We start from the raw sequence: 23395 nt of genomic DNA, 5'->3' as shown, positions 1-23395 counted from the left end.
AAAAGTTGTCATCGGGGTGTCTGAGTGGCTCAGTCAGTTGAGCGTCTGACTCTTGGTTTGGGCTCAGGTCATGATCTCAGGGTCGCGAGATCAAGCCCTGCATAGGGCTCTGTGCTCAGCATGGAGTCGGCTTGAGACTCTCTCTGCCTTTCCCTCTGTCCCTCCATCCTGTGCACGCTCTCTCTCTCAAATAAATCTTAAAAAAAAAAAAGTTGTAATCCTCAGCTGTTGACTTCCTACAAAATGGCAGATGAAAACAGACAAACTTGGAAAAGCTCCTCCACATAATGAGAACAACACATTAGCAGAAAGAGACTCCATAGCAATTTAATAGCATTGCCTGTTCTTCCTGACAGACATTTCTCTCTCTTTCTGCGTCTTTCTAAAGGAGAATATTCTAGAATGGAGAGCTAGACCTACAATTCTGTTTCTCAGAAGTGATGGGAAGGCTGCCCCCAGGGTGGCTGGCTGCCGCCTCTTTCTCATCTGCTGAGACTTTGATCCCAATAATGGATTCACTTGAGCAGCTAGATAGCTGAGCACCAACACAGCTGACTGCACAGGGAAAGGAAGCAGAATTTTAAAGGGTGGCATGGTTTGCCTTCATTACCAGACAAAGAGCCAGCAGGATATTCGGGTGTACTGAGTTTTATGTACAAACCATACTATATTTTCGGAGCTCTGACCCTTACAAAAACACCGTTAAAGTGCTTTCCTCTTCATCTAACATTCATTTCCAAAACCACTGAAGTGAAAGGGTCTATTAGTTCAGGGCCAGATTTGAAAGCACATGAAAACTACATTCATGAGGTTAAGAAATGGCTTAATAATTAAGTTAAAACAGTTGAAAGTGGATCTAATTTCAAACAGATCAGCTAACCGTGTTAGAAGCAAATGAGGGTGTGTTCCTTCCTATTTTCCTTCTACCTCTAAGATACCGGCTCCAACCCCACGTGGTTTTTCTCGTTTCTTTTTAAACTTTATATAAGATTGACTTCTTCATTGCCTGTATGTTAAAACATAGTACATTTGATATTTAGTGGAAACACACCGTGGAAAACATAGTACATTTGATATTTAGTCCATTTCTTTCATACTGCACCCAATTAGTGTCCTTTGCCCACCCGTTGGGACGTAGTTGGATGTCACCATCTAGATACATAGATTTTATTCTGTACTGCTGAGCTATATATTTTATTGGGCATTACAGCTGAACTCATGTGATTATGTCAGTTCAGGATGCACTTAGTATGTTTGCAGTACCTTTTGGTACCTGCTTGGTTACCATCCAAAGTATCATCTGAGCGACCCGCCGCTCAACAATTAGCTTTCTTTTTTTTTAAAGATTTTATTTATTTATTTGACAGAGAGAGACACAGCGAGAGAGGGAACACAAGCAGGGGGAGCGGGAGAGGGAGAAGCAGGCTCCCCGCCGAGCAGGGAGCCCGACGTGGGGCTCGATCCTAGGACCCAGGACCATGACCTGAGCCGAAGGCAGACGCTGAACGACTGAGCCACTAGGCGCCCCAACAATTAGCTTTCATTCCTCTTTCATCACTACTTGTGCTGCCAGATGATAATTTCCTCCTCCTGAGGCTTGGCGCTGGGGCATGGTGAGGGGAACTGCATGCCTCGAGAAACTAATTGCGCCTTCATAGTAATAATAGCTCCCAGTCAGTGAGCCTCTCCTATGCGCGTGGCGTTGAGGCTTTTTACTTGTCTCACCTCGCTGTATTCTTGTAGCCTCGGCCAGGGCAGCTAGAGCACGGGATCTAGAAGACAAGAGCACTGCTGTGCTCGCTCACAAAGAGGCATCAGAGGGGGGACTGGGGCAGGCGTTGCCCCTCCCTCTGGACCCGTTGTCCACACTGCGGGAGGGAGTAGAAGGCACAGCGAGGTGGAGGTCAGAGGCAGGGGCAGACTCCCAGAGCAAGGAAGGAAAAAGACCAGGCCCCCTGCGACTGGATTGTTCACACATGCGTCATGCGCGGGGTGCCTGGCGTCTGGGGGTTTCAACATTTACCGACCATAATGTTACCTAGGCGCTGGCCCAGATATTGAAATAACAGATGTGATCTGGCCTTTAGGAGGTTTCATTCTGGGTGTTGTTCTGGTAATACTGCTCTTCATCGGGACCCTGGTAGGCCGGGATTGGGTGAGGGAGGGGGTCTTACATAGGTACATTAGCTGCCCCGTGCAGCATAATGGCTCTCGGGGTGAAAGTTTTATGGGCGATTTTTACCAAGTCTAAAATGAATTCATTAAGAACAAAAGGTATTCTTCATCATAAGAGCACCAAACAGAAAAAGCTTTCTTAGGAAAACCAAAGTGGTATCTCAGGAACACCCAAACATGAAAGGTCAGGTAGGCCCAATCTCCTATCCCACTGATGGGAGGAGAGAGACTCCAGGGGAGGATTTTCTCCTGTGATGATCTGAACTCATGTGTCCTGAACTACACTTTCATGCTCTCGCTTTGACTACATTACTCTTGCTTCGGACATCTTTCCCATTTTCCTCCGTCGGCAGTGATCCTTGCTAGCATGGCTGTGTGCCTCGTTTGCCTGGGACAGTCTTGCTTTACACTTGTTGTCCTGATGCCATTAATCATGGTGCCCCTCTATTCACTCCCCACCACGTCCTGGTTCGGAAGATGAATTACGCGGCCATCCCATCAATTTCTAAAGCGGACCCAGCACTTTGCTAAGCACTGCTTGGGATGCAGAAGTCTAGGATGTGGTCCTTGCCCTCAGGGAGAAGAAAGTGTAGTTGGGAAGAGAAGATATGTGCGTTTGAAACAAAACATGTAACATAGCAAGTGCTCAATAAGAAATTGGAAGCTAGGAACCTCTGAAGGTGGGAAGCATCAGGGGATGTGTGGGTCAGGGTTCTTTGTAGACAACAGAAAAGCGTTCATCTAATTTAAACAGGAAGGGAGGGATACAGTTTGCAGAATTGTTGGAAGGGCTGGCGAGTAGACTCTGCTAGAGCAACAGAAACAACACCCAGAACCACATAGAAGCTGCTGATAGGAAGTGTTTCCTCTGCCCCCACCCTGCACCTCAACACAGAGCTCCCAAGCCCCGTCCGCCTCCTCACGAAGCTCACTCCACAATCAGGGCCTCTCGGCATGGCCTCGGAGTGTGGAACCTGGGTCTCAAGCTTGCGCCCAGGGACAAAGGAGGATGGGAGATGGTCCTTGGAATCTGTAGTGGTAAGAATTCTGCGTGTGGAGACCCAGAGGTGTGACAAGGTTGTTGGAACAGTTTCCACTGCAGAGGGTGTCATGGATGTGGTGGGGTTAGAACTGGGCTTGGAGGGTGGAAAGGGCCGAGTCAGGCAAGTGAAGAAGGACATTGTTCTCAGTGTGGAAGGAGCACAAGTCAAGGGACAGAAAGCACAGGAACAGAGCTGGCCTCATGTGGGCATCCATACACAGACGCAGGCCGGTGGGAGGCAGTGGGAAGTGTCGGCTGTGAAGGGGGAGACCACTGGGTTCTGAAGGCAAATTGCACGAGACAGAAGTTAGGCTTTGCTGCATGATCGCATGAACTCTGAAAGCCCGGGCTTCACCTAACAAAGTTCTGTTTCCTGCACACACTGCAGCACATCTAGTACCTTGTGGTGGGCAGTTTGGAATCAGGATGGTCCGTTCCACACAGTCCCTCAGGGACCCAGGCTGACGGCAAGCAGAGAATTGCTGGAGAGCCAGGCTCTTCCCTCCCTCAGCCCTGGAGCAGCAGATGACGTTTCTGTTCACAGCCATTGACCAGAATATTCACGTGGCCCCACCTACTTCAAGAGTTTGGGAAATACATACTTATGAATAAGTAAGGAGAAGATGTGGGTAAATGATAGAAGCGTCTGCTGTGGCCCGTTGGAAAGTCTTTGAACATGAACATAACCATGACAGCCACCTGCGGGAAGAAAAACTCAGGAGCACCGGGCCACCCTGTCTGTCCTGCTCACCAGCAGCCCCCCAGGCCCAGCACAGCACCTGGCTTGTAGTTGGCGCTCGGGACATATTTGTTGAATGAACTTGGCTCTCAGTGACATGCAGGGCAGAATGGATAGTTTCTCAACCAGAGGCAGAGAAGTTAAGGATAAATCTATTACTTCGACTTGGGATATTAGTATATTCTTCCACAGGCTAAGAAAGAAAAATCATAGTCGAGCTACACAACCTGTTCTTGGAAGTCATTTGACGTCTTGATAAGCAGATTGCAAAAGCCCCATTTTGAATTGATAATAATCTTGCAAATTTAAATTCTTTTCATGGAACCTGTAAGGATGAGTACTTTAGACCTGGGATGCTTCTAACCGTAAATTTGCGTTTTCTTCCCTTTTCCTTTCTAATGATGAATCTGACAGCCTGTTTCTCCCGTCGTACTCACAGTATTGACTTTGAGACGTGTCTCAAATAATAGAACGATGGATATTTCTGTTTTCTAACGTAGTTTGCAGCGTTTTAAACTTAAAGGGTTTTGGAGAAACAAATTTTCTCCTGCCCTCTGTCTCCCCAGTGCAATTCTATAAAATTACTGGGAAACATAAATATTCAAGCCATATGTCAAGTCAACAGTTATCTGTTAGGAAGTCAACCTATAAAAATGGGATGCATTGCCCTTCAGATTTGCCACCACTTGAGAGAGAAAGCTAAAGGACCACAAAAGCAAAGAACCATTGCAGATGTACTTTATCAAGATTAGCATTTTCCTTCCAGAAGCTCCTGGCTCCCAGGGCTTCTCTCTCACAGACATCCATTCTGAAAGATAGAGTATCTCTTCAGCACATGAGCTTTGGAGTCATACTGTGTGGATTTGGACTTTTGGCTCTCTTCCTTATTAACTGTATGATCCTTGGCTGATCACTTACCCTCTCTAGGTATGTTTCCTCTCTTATAAATTGGGAGTAATAGAATCTATCTGACAGGGTGATTTTGACGAATGAGGTAATGCATGGGAAGCACTCAGAGCATTACCTGGCACGTAGGAAGTGATCGATGAATATGTGGTGTGAAATTGGGGGCATGGTGATAGTCAGTGAAGATTTATCTGGGCCCAGTTAATCAAGATGCTAATGATATTGTGTCCATGGGCCATGGGTGATGTTTTGCCCGAATCACATATATACCATGAGAAGAGGACTTGGTCATTGGTTTTTTCAGGTACATATATCACCAGCAAGAACATTTGTAAAGTCCAGTTGCCTAAAATAAATATTCATGATCGTGATTTAAGTTCCCCTTTTTCACTGACTTTGTGTGGCTATTTCTTTTCTCTGATCCCCTCAGATGAGGTCAGTTCCTCTGAACAGTCACAGAACATCTATGGTAGAGGATAGTGTTATTTGCTACAGATTTTTTTCTTTTAGATATTCTTGTAGGAGGTAATTTCCTCTTCCGTGTTGTACTATATTATCTGAAAATAAACACAATCTGCCTAATTGGTCTCCCTGTTTCTACCCTCTATATAAATCAGATCGTGTCTCCCTTATGTTTAAAACCATCAAGGATTCCATATGACCCAGCATATGTACCCAAAAACTGAAAGCAGACACTTAAGCCAACACTTGTACACTAGTATTCATAGCAGCATATTCACAACAATCAAAAAGGGGAAAGAACCCAAGTGTCAACCGGCAAATGAATGGATACACAAAATGTGATATATACATCCAATGGAATTTGACTCATCCATAAGAAGAAATGCATTTTTGACACAAACTGCCATATGAATGAACCTTGAAAACATTATGCTAAGTGAAATAAGCCAGGCACAAAAGGAGAAATATCATATGATTCCACTTATATGAAAGATCTAGAATAGGCAAATTTTATAGAAGCAGAAAGTAGAGGTTATCTGGGGCTAGAGGTAGAGATGGGGAGTTATTTCTTATTGGTTACAGAGTCTCTGGAGTGGTGAAAAAGTTTTAGAAATAGTGGTGATGGTTGTACAACATGACGAATATAATTAGTGCCAGTGAATTGTGCGCTTGAGAATGATTAAAATAGTGAATTTTATGTTATATATATCTTACCATAATAAAAAACCATTTTAAATGTTCAGTTTCCTCATGCTCACAGTGGAAACAAAAGTCCCAGCCTATAAGGCCTAGTGTCTTGGCCCTGCCATTGCCCCTCTGATGTCATCATTGACCTTTCTAGCCCTTGAATGTGCCGGACCAGCCACACTGGTCTCCGTGCTGCTCCTTGAATGTGAACACACCAGCCATTCTCCCTCAGGAGGGCCTTTCCACCTGCCAGTCCCTCTGCTTGGAACCTGCTTCTCTTAGATGCCTATGTGACACATCTGTCATCTCCTTCATTCAAGTATCTGCTGAAATTCTGCCTCATCAGCGAGTCCTTCCTGAGTAGCTCTCTCTAAAACAGCCACCCCCACCACAACCTGGAACCCCCCATCCTTCCTCCATTTTCCTCCATGGAAAATCTCCCTGTCAGACACACCACATATTTATGTGTTTCTTCGTCTCTAGTTACTAAAATGGAAACTCCATCCATAAGTGCTGGGATATTTTGCTTCATTCCTTTCTTTGTCTTTAATGTCTAGAACAGGGCCTGGCACAGCAGAGCACATGCTTAGGAAGTGTCTATTGAGTGAGTGAATGAATGAATGTATTTGTGTTAAAGATAGAGAAAGACAGATAGATAGATAGATGATAGATAGATGATAGATAGATAGATAGATAGATAGATAGATAGATAGATAGATAGATAGATAATCCCTTATTAAAAGGATTGCAGGACCAAATATCTGGTCATCTCATATACCAGTTAACTGTTACCACTATGAATGCCTCATGACACAATCACAAAACTTAGAGCAGTCCAGCTGATCTCAACTGCCGGATGGTTTTACCTTTTGACAACGCGGTGTCTGTGAACTGGTGTCTCATTGTGTTTTTAACTTGTATCTCTCTAATTACAAATGAGGTTGACATATGTGTATACATTTGTTGGATTTCTTTGATATATTTATTTCGATTTCCTCTTTGATAAAGAGTCTGTGTAAGTCTGTTGCCCATTTCCTTCTGTTGAGTTGATACCTTTTTGATTTTTAGGATTTCTTTATATTATAAAAGTCTACAGTCTGCTGTGTGTGAAGCATGTGTCTCCTCTCCGTTCGTGGCTTGTCTTTTAACCTCTCATTGGCGCCTTAGAATTTCATGTATTTTTGTGATTTAAGAATGGTTTCCCTGCCTTATGGGTTAGAAAGGTTTTCTGCCCACATGACCTAAAATTTTTCCAGTTCTGCCTTTCCCAGGTAAATAATCAGTCTACCTGGAATTAATTTTTAAGGATGGTGGGTAGGAGTCAAATTTCATTGTTTTACGTGTGTATAATGAATTGTTCCAGAAAATTTTATTGAAAGTCCATCTTTCCTAGCAGTGCAAAATGCCTCTGTTATAAAAATCACATCTCAATATATATGTGAATCAGTTTCCAGCCCTCTACCTGGCATCTTTTTATATTAGTTGTCTATTGCTGTGTAACAAATGACCTCAAAATTTAGCAGCTTGAAACAAAAAAACATTCATTATCTCAGAGCGTCTGTGGGTCAGAAATCTGGGCAAGTGCAGCTAGGATGCCTCTGGCCCCATGCCTGTTGGGAGGCTGCAGACGGGGCGTTGACCAAGAGTGTAGTCTTACCTGAAAGGTCAACTGGGGGAAGAGCTGCCTCTAAGTTCACTTATGTGGGGATGGTGGGATTCCGTTTCCCATGGGTTGTGAGAGTGAGGTCTTGGTCCTTCGTGGCCGTTGGGCAGAGGTCTCCTTCAGTCTCTTCTCATGTAGGCTTTAGCGTAGGACACCTCACAACAAGGCAGCTGGCTTTCCTCAGAGCAACAAGCAGAGAGAGTGAGAAACAGGGAAGCCACGGGTTTTTTTGTGTGTGTGACCTAATTTCAGAAGTGGCATCCCATCATTTATGTTGAGTGTTATTAATTAGAAGCAAGGCCGATCAGCTCATAGTCAGGGGAAGGGGGAAGTTGTTACAGCGGGATGTGAATACCGGAAGGCGAAGATCACTGGGAGCCATCTTGGAGGTTGCCCGCCACACTTTTATGGTGATATAAACAATTAAATCTCCCTGTATTAATCTTCTCTGTTATTTTCAATGACATTTGGTAGGGTTGTTTATTTTTTACTTTTTAAGAACTATCCATATTCAAAATAGAAATAGAAAGGGGAAATGAGCATGCCTTAGGATGGAGTTTTAGAAGAACACATAATGGAATTTTGGAAGTGAGGGGAAAATACAGATGTGAACTTGGTTCAAACGGCCGATTTTAATGTAATCATGGTGAGTTCATTCCATGTAATCTTTCTTAACTGGTTTATCGGAATTTTTCCTAGCTGAATAACTATCACAGTGATCTGTAGGAAACATTTTACATGTTAGCTCATCATTTATGAGATTCTTTGGACAGAACAAAGCACCTGCCATCTCCTTTATTCATTTTATACAGTTCGTGGAGCTCAATGATGCTAGAACCATATTCCCAGTGTCATTGAAAATGATGCTTAGAACAGGATGGGAGGGTTGTGTTGTAATAGTGGTTAGCATCACACATGGCTTCTTTTTCATTTAAAACACAAACATCTGCCAACACATTCTCATGGTTACCTAGTGGGAAGAAATCCTTGGGCGTAATTATTTTGAGTTGAAGTGCTTGCTTAAAGATTAACTTTCGTACACCTGATTGTTCCGTTTGTCGACATCCTAGTTCACAGCTTCCTGTATACACTCCATGGAATGAGGGTGGTTTCAGTTGGAGCTTAAGAGATTATCGAAAAGACTTCATCATCAGGAAAGCATCTGGACCCAATTCACCTTAATTTTCTTCAGCTTTGCCACAGTGGTGGGGCCACATTAGCTTGTACAGATGTGTACTTCCAGCCAATGTTTCGGGTTAGAGGAGTTCAGATTTCTGCCATCATCATGAACATGGTGATTACTGACTTCATAGTTCTCAGGGAGCCTTTTGGTTCCTTCTTTATTTCCAGTCCTGTGTGTGTGTGTGTGTGTGTGTGTATACTTGTGTATACATCCGTGGCTGAAAGAGAGACCTACATACACATTCTAGAGTAATTTCCAAATTTTGACATAGTAAATAAATAGCTTGGGTTTTAAGGGCAGCTAGTAAAATTTAAATCACAATGAATAAGAAGTAAAAATAAATGCATCTCCAGCTAAGATGCCAGACCTCTGATAACATACCTTTCAGAAAAGCTCACAACCCCTTGGTTTTTGTAGAACTAAAGAGGTTACGTATAAACAAATGACAACACCCCACTGTGGGCAAAGATTTTTATGCTGTGTTATTAATTCTAGACCCCCTTCTTCTACCCTGCACTCCACGCACTTATTTGGTGAATGTAACAAGCCAGGATCTAGGCCAGTGTCAGGCATTTGAATGGACACGTGGTGCTAAGTTAAAGAAAGATTAGGAACTTCCAGGAAGACGACAGAATTCAGGTAGAAGCCCACAACTGGAGGGTTGAGGAGGCCTTATGAAGACTGGACCGCCACCGTTGTTCATTCCTGATTATCAGGGACTGAGGCAACAGTTTCCATTAGAGATACTTACATTAAGAGGTGCTTCCTTAAGTGTATATTTTGGGAATTAAAATGCAATCATGATAGAGATAACTTTCAGATATGAAGATGATTTTGTATTTAAAGCAAACTCTACAGAATCAGGAGATTTTGAGGGTCTTTTCTGATAGCATACTGCACTGCATAATGTATATTTTAACATAATTTCCTTGCATTGATCACATATTTGGTGTTGATAGATTTTCTGCATAGGCCATATGTGCAGGCTCGGTTAAAAAAAACAAACAAGAAGGTGATGCTGAACTCCAGCTTGAGTTATGAGCTATCAGATATTTTTTTCTTCATCCCTAGTAGCTTTCCCTTCAAGCTCTAACAATGCCTTTGAGCCATGAGAAAAATTTACACATAATATTTTGAATCCATTAAAAGAAGTTCAGAGCTTAAGAGTTGTTTTTTTATCTCTTGAGTCGGATGAATTACGACTTCACAGAAAATAATAATTAGGTGATGTGTCGACGCCGAGCTTTGATTTTTGGTATGATTATCTCTTTCTTTCATTTGGCTCAGTTGAAGTCAGAGGGTTGGGCTTCCTGAAAGAGGGGTCACCCAGACCACGTCCTGAAAGAGGGGGTCACCCAGACCATGCAGAGGCACATCAGAGCTCTTCCTTTGGTAAATGTCAAGGCAGAATTACTCAGAATATAATCTGAAATGCATTTGATCATACGGCAGATAGTTTAATAATTTATTTTTGGCCTTATTAGCAAAGCCTTGTATTACTCTCCTGTCACCAAAACAAGATATAAAACAAGATCATAGTGATTTTGTGTGTGCGGGTATGTTCTGGCTTGAAATTATTTTTCTTTGCGATTTTAATGGCCTGATAGCAATTACACATTTGAGGTGAGAGGATGTGGGGGAAATTACATGCAAATAATGCCAAATTTAGAATTGCCCGTGCCCAAAAGTGATACAGAAATGCTGACAGGACTGTGCCCTCATCACGTAACTCTGTGACAGAGGTTTTATCATGTGAATATTCTCCCCAAATAAATGAAAAGGTGTAGCTGATTCCAGGTTTAATTTGTGGAGTTCGTTACATGCCAGTGTACCTACAAAGCTGATGGACGGCGCATAGAACATTCTTCGCAGAGTCCTCAAGAACTAGAAACTACTAAGATCTTTGGTTCAGAGAGAATCGGGCATTCCTAATTATATGAAATTAAGATGTTCCCAGTTTGAGGAATTGTCTGAAAGAGTAGTGGAGAAAGGTAGCACGGCACCCTCCATCCCTGTCTGTCCCTGTAGCTGGTAAGGCCCCGGAGCGCGGGGACAGGGTGTCTGTCAATCCGAGGAAGGCAGCTTGCAACACCTGCAGGTGTCGGAGACAGAAGAACTCATTTAGACGCTGCACGGCGAGATGGGAAGACAGGTGGCGACTCTCTTCCAGGGATATCTTTTATTTGAGCAGAACCAGCCCAACTGTTCCTCATTAAAACACATTTTGCAACATGTTCTAATGTGAGCAGATCAAGTGTGTGTGTGTGTGTGTGTGTGTGTTCAGAGAAAACGCAGCCGTGTGCCATCTCTGGGTCCCATTTACAAAGTCTCAGCATGGTTCAGAACTGCAAGCCAGGTGGAGTGCAGTGCCCCCTCAGGACCTGACCTGGCTTTCCCGGAATGGCCTTTCTGTAGAGAAACGTAAAACACCACCATTGCGTCCGTGAGATGCAGTGGCAAGTGAAGTGGATAAAGTCGGCTTAGAAGGAATCTCAATCCTGATAGTCATCTGATATGCCGTGCCTTGGTTTTTCTCATTTCTCTGTATGGCGTTAGAAATGTACCTCTGATGTGTTATCACCAAGGCTGAACTTAGTATGACTGAAGCCAAGCCTCTCATCGGCTTCACCATGGATACCTGCTCCCCGTCAATTGGGCAAGTTGGAATTAAGTCATGTTAACAGCTGCCCTGGGAATTTGGAGGGAATGAAAGAATGCATGTAGAGTACTCAGAATCGTGCCGGGCATATGGTGACCAGTGCGTAAATGCTTCTTATCTACTTAGTGTTTTTATATAGAGGCTGTCATCCACATGTCCTCCTGGATCCTTAGGCTTCTGGTTCTATGGCCATATCCCATAATGCAAGTTATAAATATTTGGGGGGAGAAGCACTGCACGATAGGCCTGTGAACGGCATGACTTTCCATTGGAAGGCCAAACCCAACCAAGAAAAGGATAAGATATTTGCACCTGTACAAAAATATAAATATAGAAGGCAAAGGAACACACAGAAGTACAAATACCCCTGCAGAGAACGTTCTATTCATTGACCACCTCCTTCAGGTCCTTATCTCTTCCGGCTGAAAAAGCCATGAGTAGGACAGACATGGTGGCTCAGCAGGTCTGTGTGAGCGGAGGCTGAGCCCTGGGAACCCCGTCTTCCTCCACCAGGAGGCTTCATGGCCTGGGAGGTGCCCTGTACCCCTTTTCCCTGTGACGTGGAGAACATCAGGCTTCTGTTGGAGTGCATTCTCTCCTACAGCTGGTTCAGCTCTGCCTGAACTGAGCACACCTTCTGGTGGGACAGTGAGAACACGGGGAAGTCACATATGCCAGGAGAGGTAAGCACAATAATGTGCTCTCTCTCTCACACACACACACACACACAGGATAACCCACGTCCTGATCCCAGGAACCTGTGAATGTGCTTGCCTTACATGGCCAAAGGGAACTTCAGGTATGTGATTCAATTAAAGGTTGAGATGGAGAAATTGTCCTGGGTTTATTCCCGGGGGCCCAGCGTAAATCACAAGGATCCTCATTGAAAAGTCTGTATTACTGGCTTTGAACCTGGAGAGAAAAGGCCACAAGCCAACGGATACAGGCAGCCTCTAGAAGCTAGAAAAAGAGCAAGGAGACCAATTCTCCTCTAGAACTGGCAGAAAGAATGCAGCTTTGCCGACACCTTGATTTTAGAATTTTCAACCTCCAGAATTGCAAGCGAATGAATTTGTATTAAAACCTGAGGTTACGGTAATTTATTAAAGTAGCAATAGAAAACTAATGTACCATGCTACTTCTCTGCTGGCAAGTTTTTCCCTGTTGGTACTATTATATTTTTATACTGTGTTGTATTGATGATGTTTGACCCTCTGTTCCCTCTACCCCACAATCTAATAAGAAATCCAAGAATAGGTAAATGGCAATTTATATGGAAAGACTATCTGCACTGTATAAAATGTGCATCTGTAGTACTAAGGAGCAGGTAGAAAGGCAAATATCCTTTCAGCCAGCACTGCCCACCCCCCTCGGTGCTGGGCCCTGGGCATGCACTGGCAAGGCTCCTCTCGAGGGGTGCTCATAGGATCTTGCAGGAGTAGACAGGTCATTTACTACCACCGACAAGGGCCATGATGAAGGCCGGCCAGCTGGATGCCCAGCCCCATGAAGGGGAAGCACCTCACTCCTCTGGGGCTGTGCGCTGATTGAGAGAGTTTTTCCTACAGGAGGTCCCGTCTGACTGAGCCCTGGGAAAACAATCTCAAGAGGAAGCAGGGAGCAGACAGAGAGTGGAGGAGGGGAGCTGGCTGGTTCAGGCTGGGCACAGAACCTAAAACCTTTGTGGAATCGAGAGTGACCTGTTTCCTTTCCTTTTTAGTTTCCTTGAAAAAAAATGTTATAACAAAACTAAATATCGGGGGCGCCTGGGTGGCTCAGTTGGTTAAGCGACTGCCTTCGGCTCAGGTCATGATCCTGGAGTCCCGGGATCAAGTCCCGCATCGGGCTCCCTGCTCAGCGGGGAGTCTGCTTCTCCCTCTGACCCTCCTCCCTCTCACGCTCTCTGTCTCTCATTCTCTCTCTCTCAAATAAATAAATAAAATCTTTAAAAAAAAAACAAACTAAATATCGAAGGAAAAATCAGATATAAAAATGAGCCTCTGGCACATGTGACCAGTGAACCCCTCTTCATAAATTTGGGTCCAAGTTTCCCTTCACATATGGGATGGTTTTAGTTAAGAGCCGTTCCAGAAGGCTCACTCCACAGAGAGAGGCATAGCTTCTCCATCGTGGGTTAGCGCTTGCGAGGGTAGTACCCAGGACAGGACATCTTCATCTCAGTGCTGGTGCTAAGTGCTGTGGGGAGCTCTGGGCTTCCCCACGTTCCGGGTCACACTCCTGAGATGTAATATAGTAGCCCTTCGTGTAGACCTTCTGCATTCCAGGCATCCCAGCCGAGCACTGAGCATATTACTTCGAACCCTCTCGACATCATCTACAGTACATATTGATATCTCTGCTTCATAGAAGAGGTAACTAGGCTTTGGGGCTTTGAACCACTTGCCCAAGGTCACACAGCTGCCAGATGTCTGACCCTGGATTCAGTTTCTGCCCTGCCAGAATTTGAAACCCATGCTCATTCATTATATATCGTGTGTCCCCTGATGATGCGGAAGGGACAAAAACAGCCTAAATCAGTTAATCATATTTGAGAAGCAAATAAAATAGCGACTTTATGATTTTACAAAAAGAATATCTGAGACAGTTTGCCAGTTCCATTAGAACCGCAAAACACTAGGGAATGTGTTAATCTTGAGTTTTACATGCTCAAAAAACTTAATATGCACATCTCACTCGATCCTCCTAACAGCCCTATGATATGAAAATACTAGCAGTATCTCCATTTCTTAGGTGATTTTGTGTAGAAACAGAGAAGATAAATCATCTGCCCCCAAGTCCTAAGATGGAGGTGGGACTAGAGGGCAGACCCAGGGCACTTCATGCCCCCAGCACTGGTCCCGTGTGACCTCGGTGCCCTGCATGTGTTTGGGTGTAGTCAGGCTCCTCTTTCTTCTTCCCAGCCGTGCATGGGTAGCTGCTCAAGAAAGACATAATTCAAGATGGACTGTTGTTACCATCTAGCCAGACTGCGTTCTTTTTTCTGAAGTCTTCATTTATCTCCACCTGATTGAAATCCGATCCGTAGACTTCCTGAACATCACAGTGGTTTTTGTTTGGTTTTGTTTTCAGTGTAGGTACTTGGTTCTACTTTACCAAATTTATTACTTTAATAGGATTTGATAAGCTGTACTTTCGAAAATTAGTAAGGTGCTTTAAGAATTAGCAAGAATGTTTAGAAATTAATTAAGGAAACAGATTTACAAAGCGGGGGGATAGCCCATGTGAATCAAAGTGAACACTTTCTCAGTGTTGTCCTTAATTTACTATAACTGGATAAATGCAGGGATCTTTTTGATTGAACAGAGGTCCTATCCTGCCTCGTTTCAAATTTCTGTTTTGAAAAAGGCATTTCTCAGTGGAGTTGGATTTCTTAAAAAGTGTAAGTTTGAGAGTTGGTGTTTACTGAGTCTTAGCAAGCAATAACATTTCTCATACTGGGTGTGTTACTGTTTGAGAGATGGAAGTGTATCTTGAATTTCAAGAATTAATAATCTTTGGTAATAATGTTTAAGTTTAGGGAAGGTTTGAGCCTTCTGTTTACTTCCCAGAACTATTGGCCATACTAAGTTTTTCTCTAAGTCAGTTACATACATTGTTCTCCATGTGCGTGTGTGTGTATGTGTGTGTGTGTGTGTGTGTGTCGGCATGCACATGTAAACTTTTACCTTAACATTGGTGATTTATCATCACCTCCCCTAAAAGCACTTTTTGTTTAAATTGGGTCATAGAAGTGCTACATTCTTTCCTATTCATTCTTTCCTATTCGCTTCTAACTATATAGAGCTCTGCCATAGTTGTATGTTTAGATGTTGGAGTGTCTTGGACTTTAGGAGAAAGTCCTTCTGTTTCCTATATTTTTTTAAAAGATTTTATTTATTTATCTGACAGAGAGACAGAGTGCACAAACAGGGAAAGTAGCAGGCAGAGGGAGAAGCAGGCTCCTGGCTGAGCAGGGAGCCCAGTGCGGAACTCGATCCCAGGACCCCAGGGCTCATGACCTGAGCTGAAGGCAGACGCTTAACCGACTGAGCCACCCAGGCGCCCCTCCTATATTTTTAAGTTACTTTAACTTCAGTATCACTGTGGTGGTGACAATTGAAATGTACAAAGCTAGCTTCCTACTGATTACTGTCAGCTGAGAAGCCTTTTTCTCAATCTTATATTTAAAAATATGTCATCAAACTCTTTTAATCACGATCTTGGGTCGGTAAAAGGTGAAGATAAAAAAGAAGCCCAGTACGGTAGAGACAGGCTACCTTTTCCCTCTCGTGCTGTGTTGTTTGTCAAGTGCCCACCTTGATCTTAGGGAAAGCAGCAGGCCAGGTGGGTGCGGCTGCCTGAGCACGCTCCTGCTGTCCATGAGATTCTGTGATGCAGACTTGGCACACTGGGAATGGGGGGGTCCATTACGGTCAGACGCATTAGGTGTTTGCTGGGAGCAGGTGGGGGGCAGGGGCGTGGAAGGGAATAAAGTAATACCCAAGGAAGAACACAACTACGGGTAATCCACAATGGTAATTCAGTAAGTAACTTTCATATTTGGAGCAAAATTTTATGGCAAATGAGTTAGAAGAAGGAGAAGAAATTTTGTGGAATAGTCATCAAAAGTCAAGGGTTTTTTCAGGCCAAGAGCACAAACACATTAGCTGCACTGCAGCTTTGTGAAGCAGAAGGTATTATAAACTCAACCAGATGCTTAATGCTTGAAGACGTGGCCTAGTCCTGCCCAGGTCAGCCTGACCCCTGGCCTGGCACCAGTGATCACCAAGTGACAGCTTGGAATGGCAGGTGTAGAACCAGGGCCCAGCATTCGGGATGATGGGTGGAACAGAGGTGGATTCTCCCTGAAGCTGGGAGAGATTGTGTTTCACCGGCTCACTCTTGGAGGGGCCCCTTCCAAGGCCCTGTACTTAAGTTTGTATTTGCACTTTCTCCCAAAAAGAAAGCTCCAGCCCCCACGCTATCTGGATCTACTCCTCGGTGAGGGTGTCTGTGAACTTCCTAAAGTCATACATGGAAGCATGAGTAGCGCTGTGTGCCTATGGGCACAGTCACCTCCACATTTTTCTGGGGAACAATCTGTAGTCTTCACTGGCTTCTCAAAGCCTTGCGTAACTCAAAAATGTCAAACTCGGGCCAAGGAGACATCAATCAGCCTCTTAGTTACGGTCTCGTAAACCCAAATTTAAGAAGTGATGCTTTAATATCTAGAGGCAGCAACTTAGGATTCGTGTAGATTCATACTCTGAATCCATCACAGGATGCGTGGGTCACAAGGGACATGGAGAGGCACGTTTTTGATTGTTTGCACCTCCTCTGGAACACACACCCCCATTCACTCACTTATTCACATCTGAACACTTGCGGGTATCCACTCTACCCCTGCAGACGCGCAGGTCCAAGAACCCGGAGGGGAAGTAGCCTCACTGCACTTGAAGAACTCACATCGCTTATGTCACTGTAGTGAAGGACTTCGTTCTCTCTCCGGGCTGCTCGGTCCAGATGAGTGCTGTCCTTGAGATATGGAGACTGCTTTAGGCAAACTAAAAGTTTGTCAACATTCTTAGCTCCAAAATATCAATGGAAAGCCAGTCTCACAAGAGAATGGTCTCCGGGGGCGGGGGCAGCTTTGGGTGCACCTCTGAGCTCTGGTCATGCCCCCCCCCCCGGCTGCAGGGAGGAAAGCTCATCTGTTCCACTGCATGCCCCCTTGTCAAGGGACGGACACCAGCAGGGTGTCGGTCCAAACACCCGTGAGTGCAGAAGTGAATCATGATTCGACTGCCATTGGGTTGGGAGATTTATCCTTGAGGTTAGCAGTTTTTCTTTTCTTTTTTTTTTTTTTTAACTTTGCCATTAGTCTCCTGGAGTCAAAGCAAGAATTCTTGCACATCTATCACATGGAAGCATTAGCTGGTGGAAACTGGATTCTAAAAGTTATTTTCATTTCCCCATTCCTATTCTTCATACCTCTTGTTACTCACACATCTGAACTCAAATCCTGTGGGTTCTCCATCAAAAGTCCGTTGTCCCTCCTTCCCCAGCCTTCTGCCATCATCCTAACATAGGTGCTCATCACCTCCCGCCTCAACTCACCACTGGATCACCTACTCCCATTCTCTTCCCTCCCGTCAGCCTACCCTGCACATTCCCGCCACGGTTTCCTTCTGGAGAGTACGGTTTCCGTGTGTCTACCATGTGTGGTGAGCTGCAACTCCCACTTTCCACACAGAGGACACAGGTGTCAACAAGAGATTCTTAGGGAGCTTGGAAGGAAGAAAAGGCAAAATAAAATGGTGTTGAAATATTTTGTGCTGCTGTGGATTTCTTGTTCTTCCACAGACATGCCTGATGTTTTCCTGCCTCTGGGTTACCCCCTTGGCCCCCCACATTGTTCATCCCGTCCGTGTTCCCCTGCCCACCCCATCTCCATCTCTCAAAGTGGTGTTTCAGGTCCCAGCAGGGGAGGCACCAACTCTAAAGCCTGTACATAAGATGGCGATCTTCTATAACAGAATTAAAGTTATACTTTGAAAGGCTAGAACCGTCTAGAGAGCAGCCAGGTTCTCCCTCCCCACTAGTGATCATAGCTAGACAGCATACCAGAGGGAGCTGAATTGGGGGAGGGGGGCTGTCTTTCTGGCCACCCAGACCCTTCAGCTTCCTCTTCAAGTTTGGGGCAGCCGGGAATCTCCACCTGGAGGGATATGTTTGTGGAATGAAATGACATCCATAAAAACTATGTCATTCTTTCTTTCTTTTTTTTTTTGCTGAGTAGATGTGGTTGCATCCCTAAAAGGTACATTTTTGATATGATTCCACTCTACGTAAACATTATGCTTTGTGAATTCTGCCTTAATTCTCCATAAACTAACTCTCTCTCCTCCCCTCTCATATGTTTTGTGCATAATCTGGAAAATCATGAACTTGGTCTGACACTTCAAAGAAAGGAAATGTGATTTATCCATACCTAACTTGGCGCCACGTGGCCCATGGTGGTGTTTGAATGTGTCTGTGCTGAAGGAGTAACTAAGTGATCGCTTCTTCTTACATCAGACTAAAAAGCTTCTACACAGCAAAGAAAACCATCAACAAAACAAAAAGGCAGTCTACTTGAATGGAGAAAATATTTACAAATCCTATATCTGATATCTGATAAGTAATATCCAAAATATATAAGGAACTACTATAACTCACTAGCAAAAAAAAATCTGATTAAAAAATGGGCAGAGGATCTGAGTAGATATTTTTCCAAAGAAGACATACAGATGGCCAACAGGTACATGAAAGATGCTCAACATCACTCATCATCAGGGAAATGCAAATCAAAACCGCAGTGAGCTGTCACCTCCCACCTGTCAGAATGGCTGTTTTCAAAAAGACAAGAAATAACAAGTGTTGGCAGAGATGTGGAGAAATGGGCACTGTTGTGAGAGAATGTAACTTGGTGCAGCCACTGTGGAACACAGTATGGAGGTGCCTCAGTAAGTTAAAAACAGAAATACCATGTGATCCAGCAGTTCCTCTTCTGTGTATTTATCTGAAGAAAACAAAAACACTCACCCCTGTGTTCATTGTAGCATGATTTACAGTAACCAAAATATGGAAACAGCCTAAGTGTCCAGTGTCTTTATCCAAAGAAGATGTGGGATATATATCTTGTGTGTGTGTGTGTGTGTATGTGTATGTATATGTGAATATTACTCAGCCATAAAAAAGAGGGAAATCCTACCATCTGCAACAACGTGGATGGACCTTTAGGGAATTATGCTAAGTGAATTAAGTCTGAGAAGGACAAATGCCATATGGGCTCAATTATATGTAAAATCTAAAAAAAAAAAAAAATTGAGCTCATAGATCCAGAGAACAGATTGGTGGTTGCCAGAGGTGGAGGTCGGGGGGTGGGCAAGATGGGTGAAAGGGGTCAAAAGTGGAAACTTCCAGTTACAGCACGAGTAAGCCCAGGGGGTGTCATGCACAGCACGGTGACTGGGATTAACAACACTGTGTTGCATATTTGAAAAGTTGCCAAGAGAGGAGATCCTAAAAATTCTCATCACAAGAAAAAAAAAAAAACAAAAACTGTATGCACGGCAGTGGATGTTAAGTAGACTTATTGTGGTGGTCATTTTGGAGTACATAAAACATGGACTCGTTATGCTACACACCTGAACTAATAACAATGTTATTTGTCAATTACATCTCAATAAAGAAAAAAAAGCTTCTTCTAGGGACTCATTACTTGACAGATAGTCACAGTAGGGCTGTTTTGTATCTTAAAATCATTTTTTTCTCCTCTATGTTTCCGTCTTCATAGGACTTCAGAAATAGGCTTGGGAATCACCTGAGCTTGGTGCCCCACACTTCTGCGGTTCAGCGGGACCCCGCGAGCTCCAGAATGGCACTCCGCTTGCAAAGACTCCATCAAGACTGCACACTGAGGGCGTCTGTGGGCCTGGCTCTGTTTGCTCTCCTTCTGGCTTTTTTGGTCAAAGTCTATAATTAAAGCACAACTAAAGGAAGCATTTGTGAAGAAGACTAAATTTCTCATTAAAATCTGCAACGAGCAGAAAAGCAACCACATCAGTCCTCCAAGAGCCGGAATTGGTACTGGTCTCGCTGCCCCCGCATCAGCCGTGCTTTTTAATGGAGGCTTACCGTGTCTCCCATTGAGTTGGGCCATCGGTTATTTGACCTAACACCTACTGACTGTTGCCATAGCATATCTTTTGAATTAAGCTCCTTTCGGTTAATTTGCAGCAGGAAATGCAAGTGGTTGCATTTTCTTTAAACCTCCAGTCTTCAAGTCAGAACTTAATTGTACAGTGGATCCGGTCATCTTTTCCTGATGTGGGAAGAATTTTGAGTCTTCAATAAACATCTAAAAATGTATCCTTCTCTTTATGCTTTGTTTAGAGTAAAATGCCACAAACATCTTATTTTTCACAGCAGATGTGTTGCTGGAAAGTTTATTATGGGAACCTGTGTTTGGAACAAGACTTCTCTTGGAATGCACAAGGCAGAGTCGCCAAGTAAAAATCTCGGTGACATTTCTGAGAAGTGTGAGGAATCACCCACTTCTTCGGCACCCACAGACTTTCAAAAACTGGATTTGTCTAAAACCAGCTGTGCCCCTTCTCTGACAGTTTTGACCCATGACATCAAATGTTTATTTCTACCTGACATCATTGGCCTTTACTAAGTACAATGGCTTATTTCACAGTAGAAGGACTCAATGTACTAAGCGATCCTATGAACATCAGAATTTAGATGTTATTTGGATCGTATAGGCCCAGGGAAATCAGATGCCCTCTGGTCACCATAGGACATTTCATCTTTAAACCCACACCCGTGTTCAGCTCCTCCTTTTATGTGTCTTTTAAGGAATCCGAATTAAAATTTATTTATGTCATCAGTTGGTGAGCTAACAAAACGAAAAAGCAAAACAAAACTAGTGTTAGTACATTTCTCCAGAACCTGGTATGTGCTTCTAAGAGGAAATCCCATTTCCAATGCAGAGGACCTGCCCGGGCCCTCGCAGAGCCCCCCCAGGGGAACATTCATTTGGGATGCTAGTGAGTCACACTGTGTGGGACGTAAGAAAAGCTTTGTGCCCCTAACTGACCGGAGATGAGCAGGGTGTTTGTAGTTCCCAGCTCACCCCTTCCCCACTCTTTCCCTCTTACACCTCCCCTGTTTCTTTCCTCCCCTCCTGCTCTAAGCTGTTCTTACCTTCACTCTGTTCCCTTCCATTGTCCTTCCCGTGAACCAAGCGCACACCCAGCCATCCAGCAGCCCCGCTGCCCCTCCCCCGCTGTGGTGGGGGTTCTCAAGGATTGTTTCAGCCGCACGGGGCCACCCCACTCCACCTCTCCTCTTTCTGACCCCAAGTTGGGCCGCAACGTCGTTTTGCTGAGAGGTTCAGGAAGTATCAAAGCACCATCCTATGAGCACTTGGCTAGACGGGTGGCTATGGTCTGAAGACCCAGCTTGCTTTTTTCCATGACCTCCTGCTGGAGGGAGAGAGGGGGGAGGGTGTGGTGGTTGCTGACAACACAGCCCTCTGGTGGAGAGGATGGGCAGGGGAGTCCTCGGAGCAAGTGCTGTCTCAGGGGAGCCGTCCCCTTTCCAGCTCCTCTCCTTCCTGCCCACAGTGCTCCTGCACATCTCCCACCCCGCTGGAGTTGGGCCTGGCCTCGTGACTTGTGTCGGCCAATGCAACGGGAGTGGAAGGGACAGACCTCCGAGGCACGGTCGCCATATGCTCTTCCCGCCACGAGGGTGATGATGGGCACACACGTCAGGATGACGTTTTCCTCGGCCTGAGTCCCCCAGGGAGCGCGTCGAGCGCGTGCTGGACGTGGGTAAAACAAAAAAGGAACTTCTGTTGTGTGAAGCCACTGAGATGGGAGCTGTCAGCGTAGGATGACATAGACCATCCTGATTCAGACGGAGTCAGCCATGAGAGGACGGTTGACTTGCCATTTGTGAATGCAGCTGCTGATGTGCCTCCTGTTTTCTTTTCATGTTTCCCCTTAGTGCCAAAGTCTTTTCCTTTCTTTCTTTCTTTCTTTCTTTTTTTTTTTTTTAATAGTAACTCTTCCTGCTGAGAAGGAAGCTATGAAGAGACCTGTCTTGGTTTACTCAGGCTGCTATAACAACACCATCGACCGGGTGGCTTACAACCATCAGAAATCTATTTCTCATAGTTCTGGAGACTAGACAGTCCAAGGTCAAGGCACTGGCGTATTTAGTGTCTTGTGAGGACTCACTTCCTGCCTCATAGGTGGCCGTCTGCCTGTGCATCTCAGGAGGTAGCAGGAGGGAGCTCTCCGCATCTCTGATCCCGTTGCTGAGGGTCCCATCCTCGTGACCTCGTCACCTCTCAAAGGCCCCCTCCTATCATCACATTTTTAAATAAAGAAGATTTATTAATCCAGTTTCTTTTCTCTCTTCCTCCCTCCCTCACCCTCTGCCTCTCTTTCATTCTGTCTTCCTCGGTTCATCAAGTGTGAGATAGTCAGTTGGATAATGTAAAAAAATTCTTTGGTGAAAACTTTGCTTTGTTGCTAGGGAAATGTGTCTAAACATCAGATTTCCATATGTCTTTCAGTCAAAACATATGCTTTCCTGTTGACTTCAGTCCAGGTTGAAGATTTCAGTCACGGGGAGAGGATTGGAGTTACAAATGAACCTCGAGAAGTTTTATCATTATAACACAAGCATAGAGGAAAGTAAAGGAAGGGCAAGAGGGAGAGGAGGGGGGAAAAGAGAGAAAGAAAGAAGAAGAAGAGAAAGAGGGGAAAAGATATTCTTAAGATTTGCCTGGCCCCTGAGGCACCCCAGGATGTTTTAAATGTTTGAGGGAAACAGTGACATCTGTCAGATACCGTGCAAACCAGTTGCTCAAAGTGGTTCCATTTCAGCACTGGAATGCACACCTCATGATGCCATGTCAAAGACTGGATTTTAGGCAGTCGCTGTGACAAAAAAGCAAGTATCAAGAATGTGGAACAGGAACTGAAGACGCTCTTATTTCACGGTTTGAGAAGTTGTGCAGTGCCCAACAGATGCACGTGTTCCATTTATAAGTAATTACAGTCATTTTAGAATAAAATAAAAATATATTTATTTCAACTGACTCGTATTACTTTTTTCACACAGATTTTGTAAGATATTTAAGACACAAGTATTTAGGGGCACCTGGGTGGCTTAGTCATTAAGCATCTGCCTGCGGCTCAGGTCATGATCTTAGGGTCCTGGGATTGAGCCCCGCATCGGGCTCCCTGCTCCGCGGGAAGCCTGCTTCTCCCTCTCCCACTCCCCCTGCTTCTGTTCCCTCTCTTGCTGTGTCTCTT

At 44.5% G+C, this 23395-nt stretch overlaps 1 protein-coding gene across 4 annotated transcripts in view; it reads left to right on the top strand.

Moving 5' to 3' along the window:
* Positions 1-23174, top strand: part of CDKAL1 (CDKAL1 threonylcarbamoyladenosine tRNA methylthiotransferase) — a 629466-nt gene extending 606292 nt beyond the window's left edge. For all 4 annotated transcript variants that reach the window (XM_081827610.1, XM_081827609.1, XM_081827611.1 and 1 more), the window contains one exon: positions 19855-23174. In XM_081827610.1, coding sequence (XP_081683736.1) covers positions 19855-20043 — 189 coding nt within the window. In that variant the 3' untranslated portion in view covers positions 20044-23174. The remainder of the gene's footprint in view (positions 1-19854) is intronic.
* The last annotated feature ends 221 nt before the right edge of the window (positions 23175-23395 follow it).

This window comes from Leptonychotes weddellii, chromosome 8 (assembly GCF_054177405.1).
Source record: "Leptonychotes weddellii isolate Sample4059 chromosome 8, ASM5417740v2, whole genome shotgun sequence".
NCBI lineage: Eukaryota > Metazoa > Chordata > Mammalia > Carnivora > Phocidae > Leptonychotes > Leptonychotes weddellii.
The sequence above is the reverse complement of the archived record's forward strand: the minus strand, read 5'-3'. Positions and strand labels throughout refer to the sequence as shown.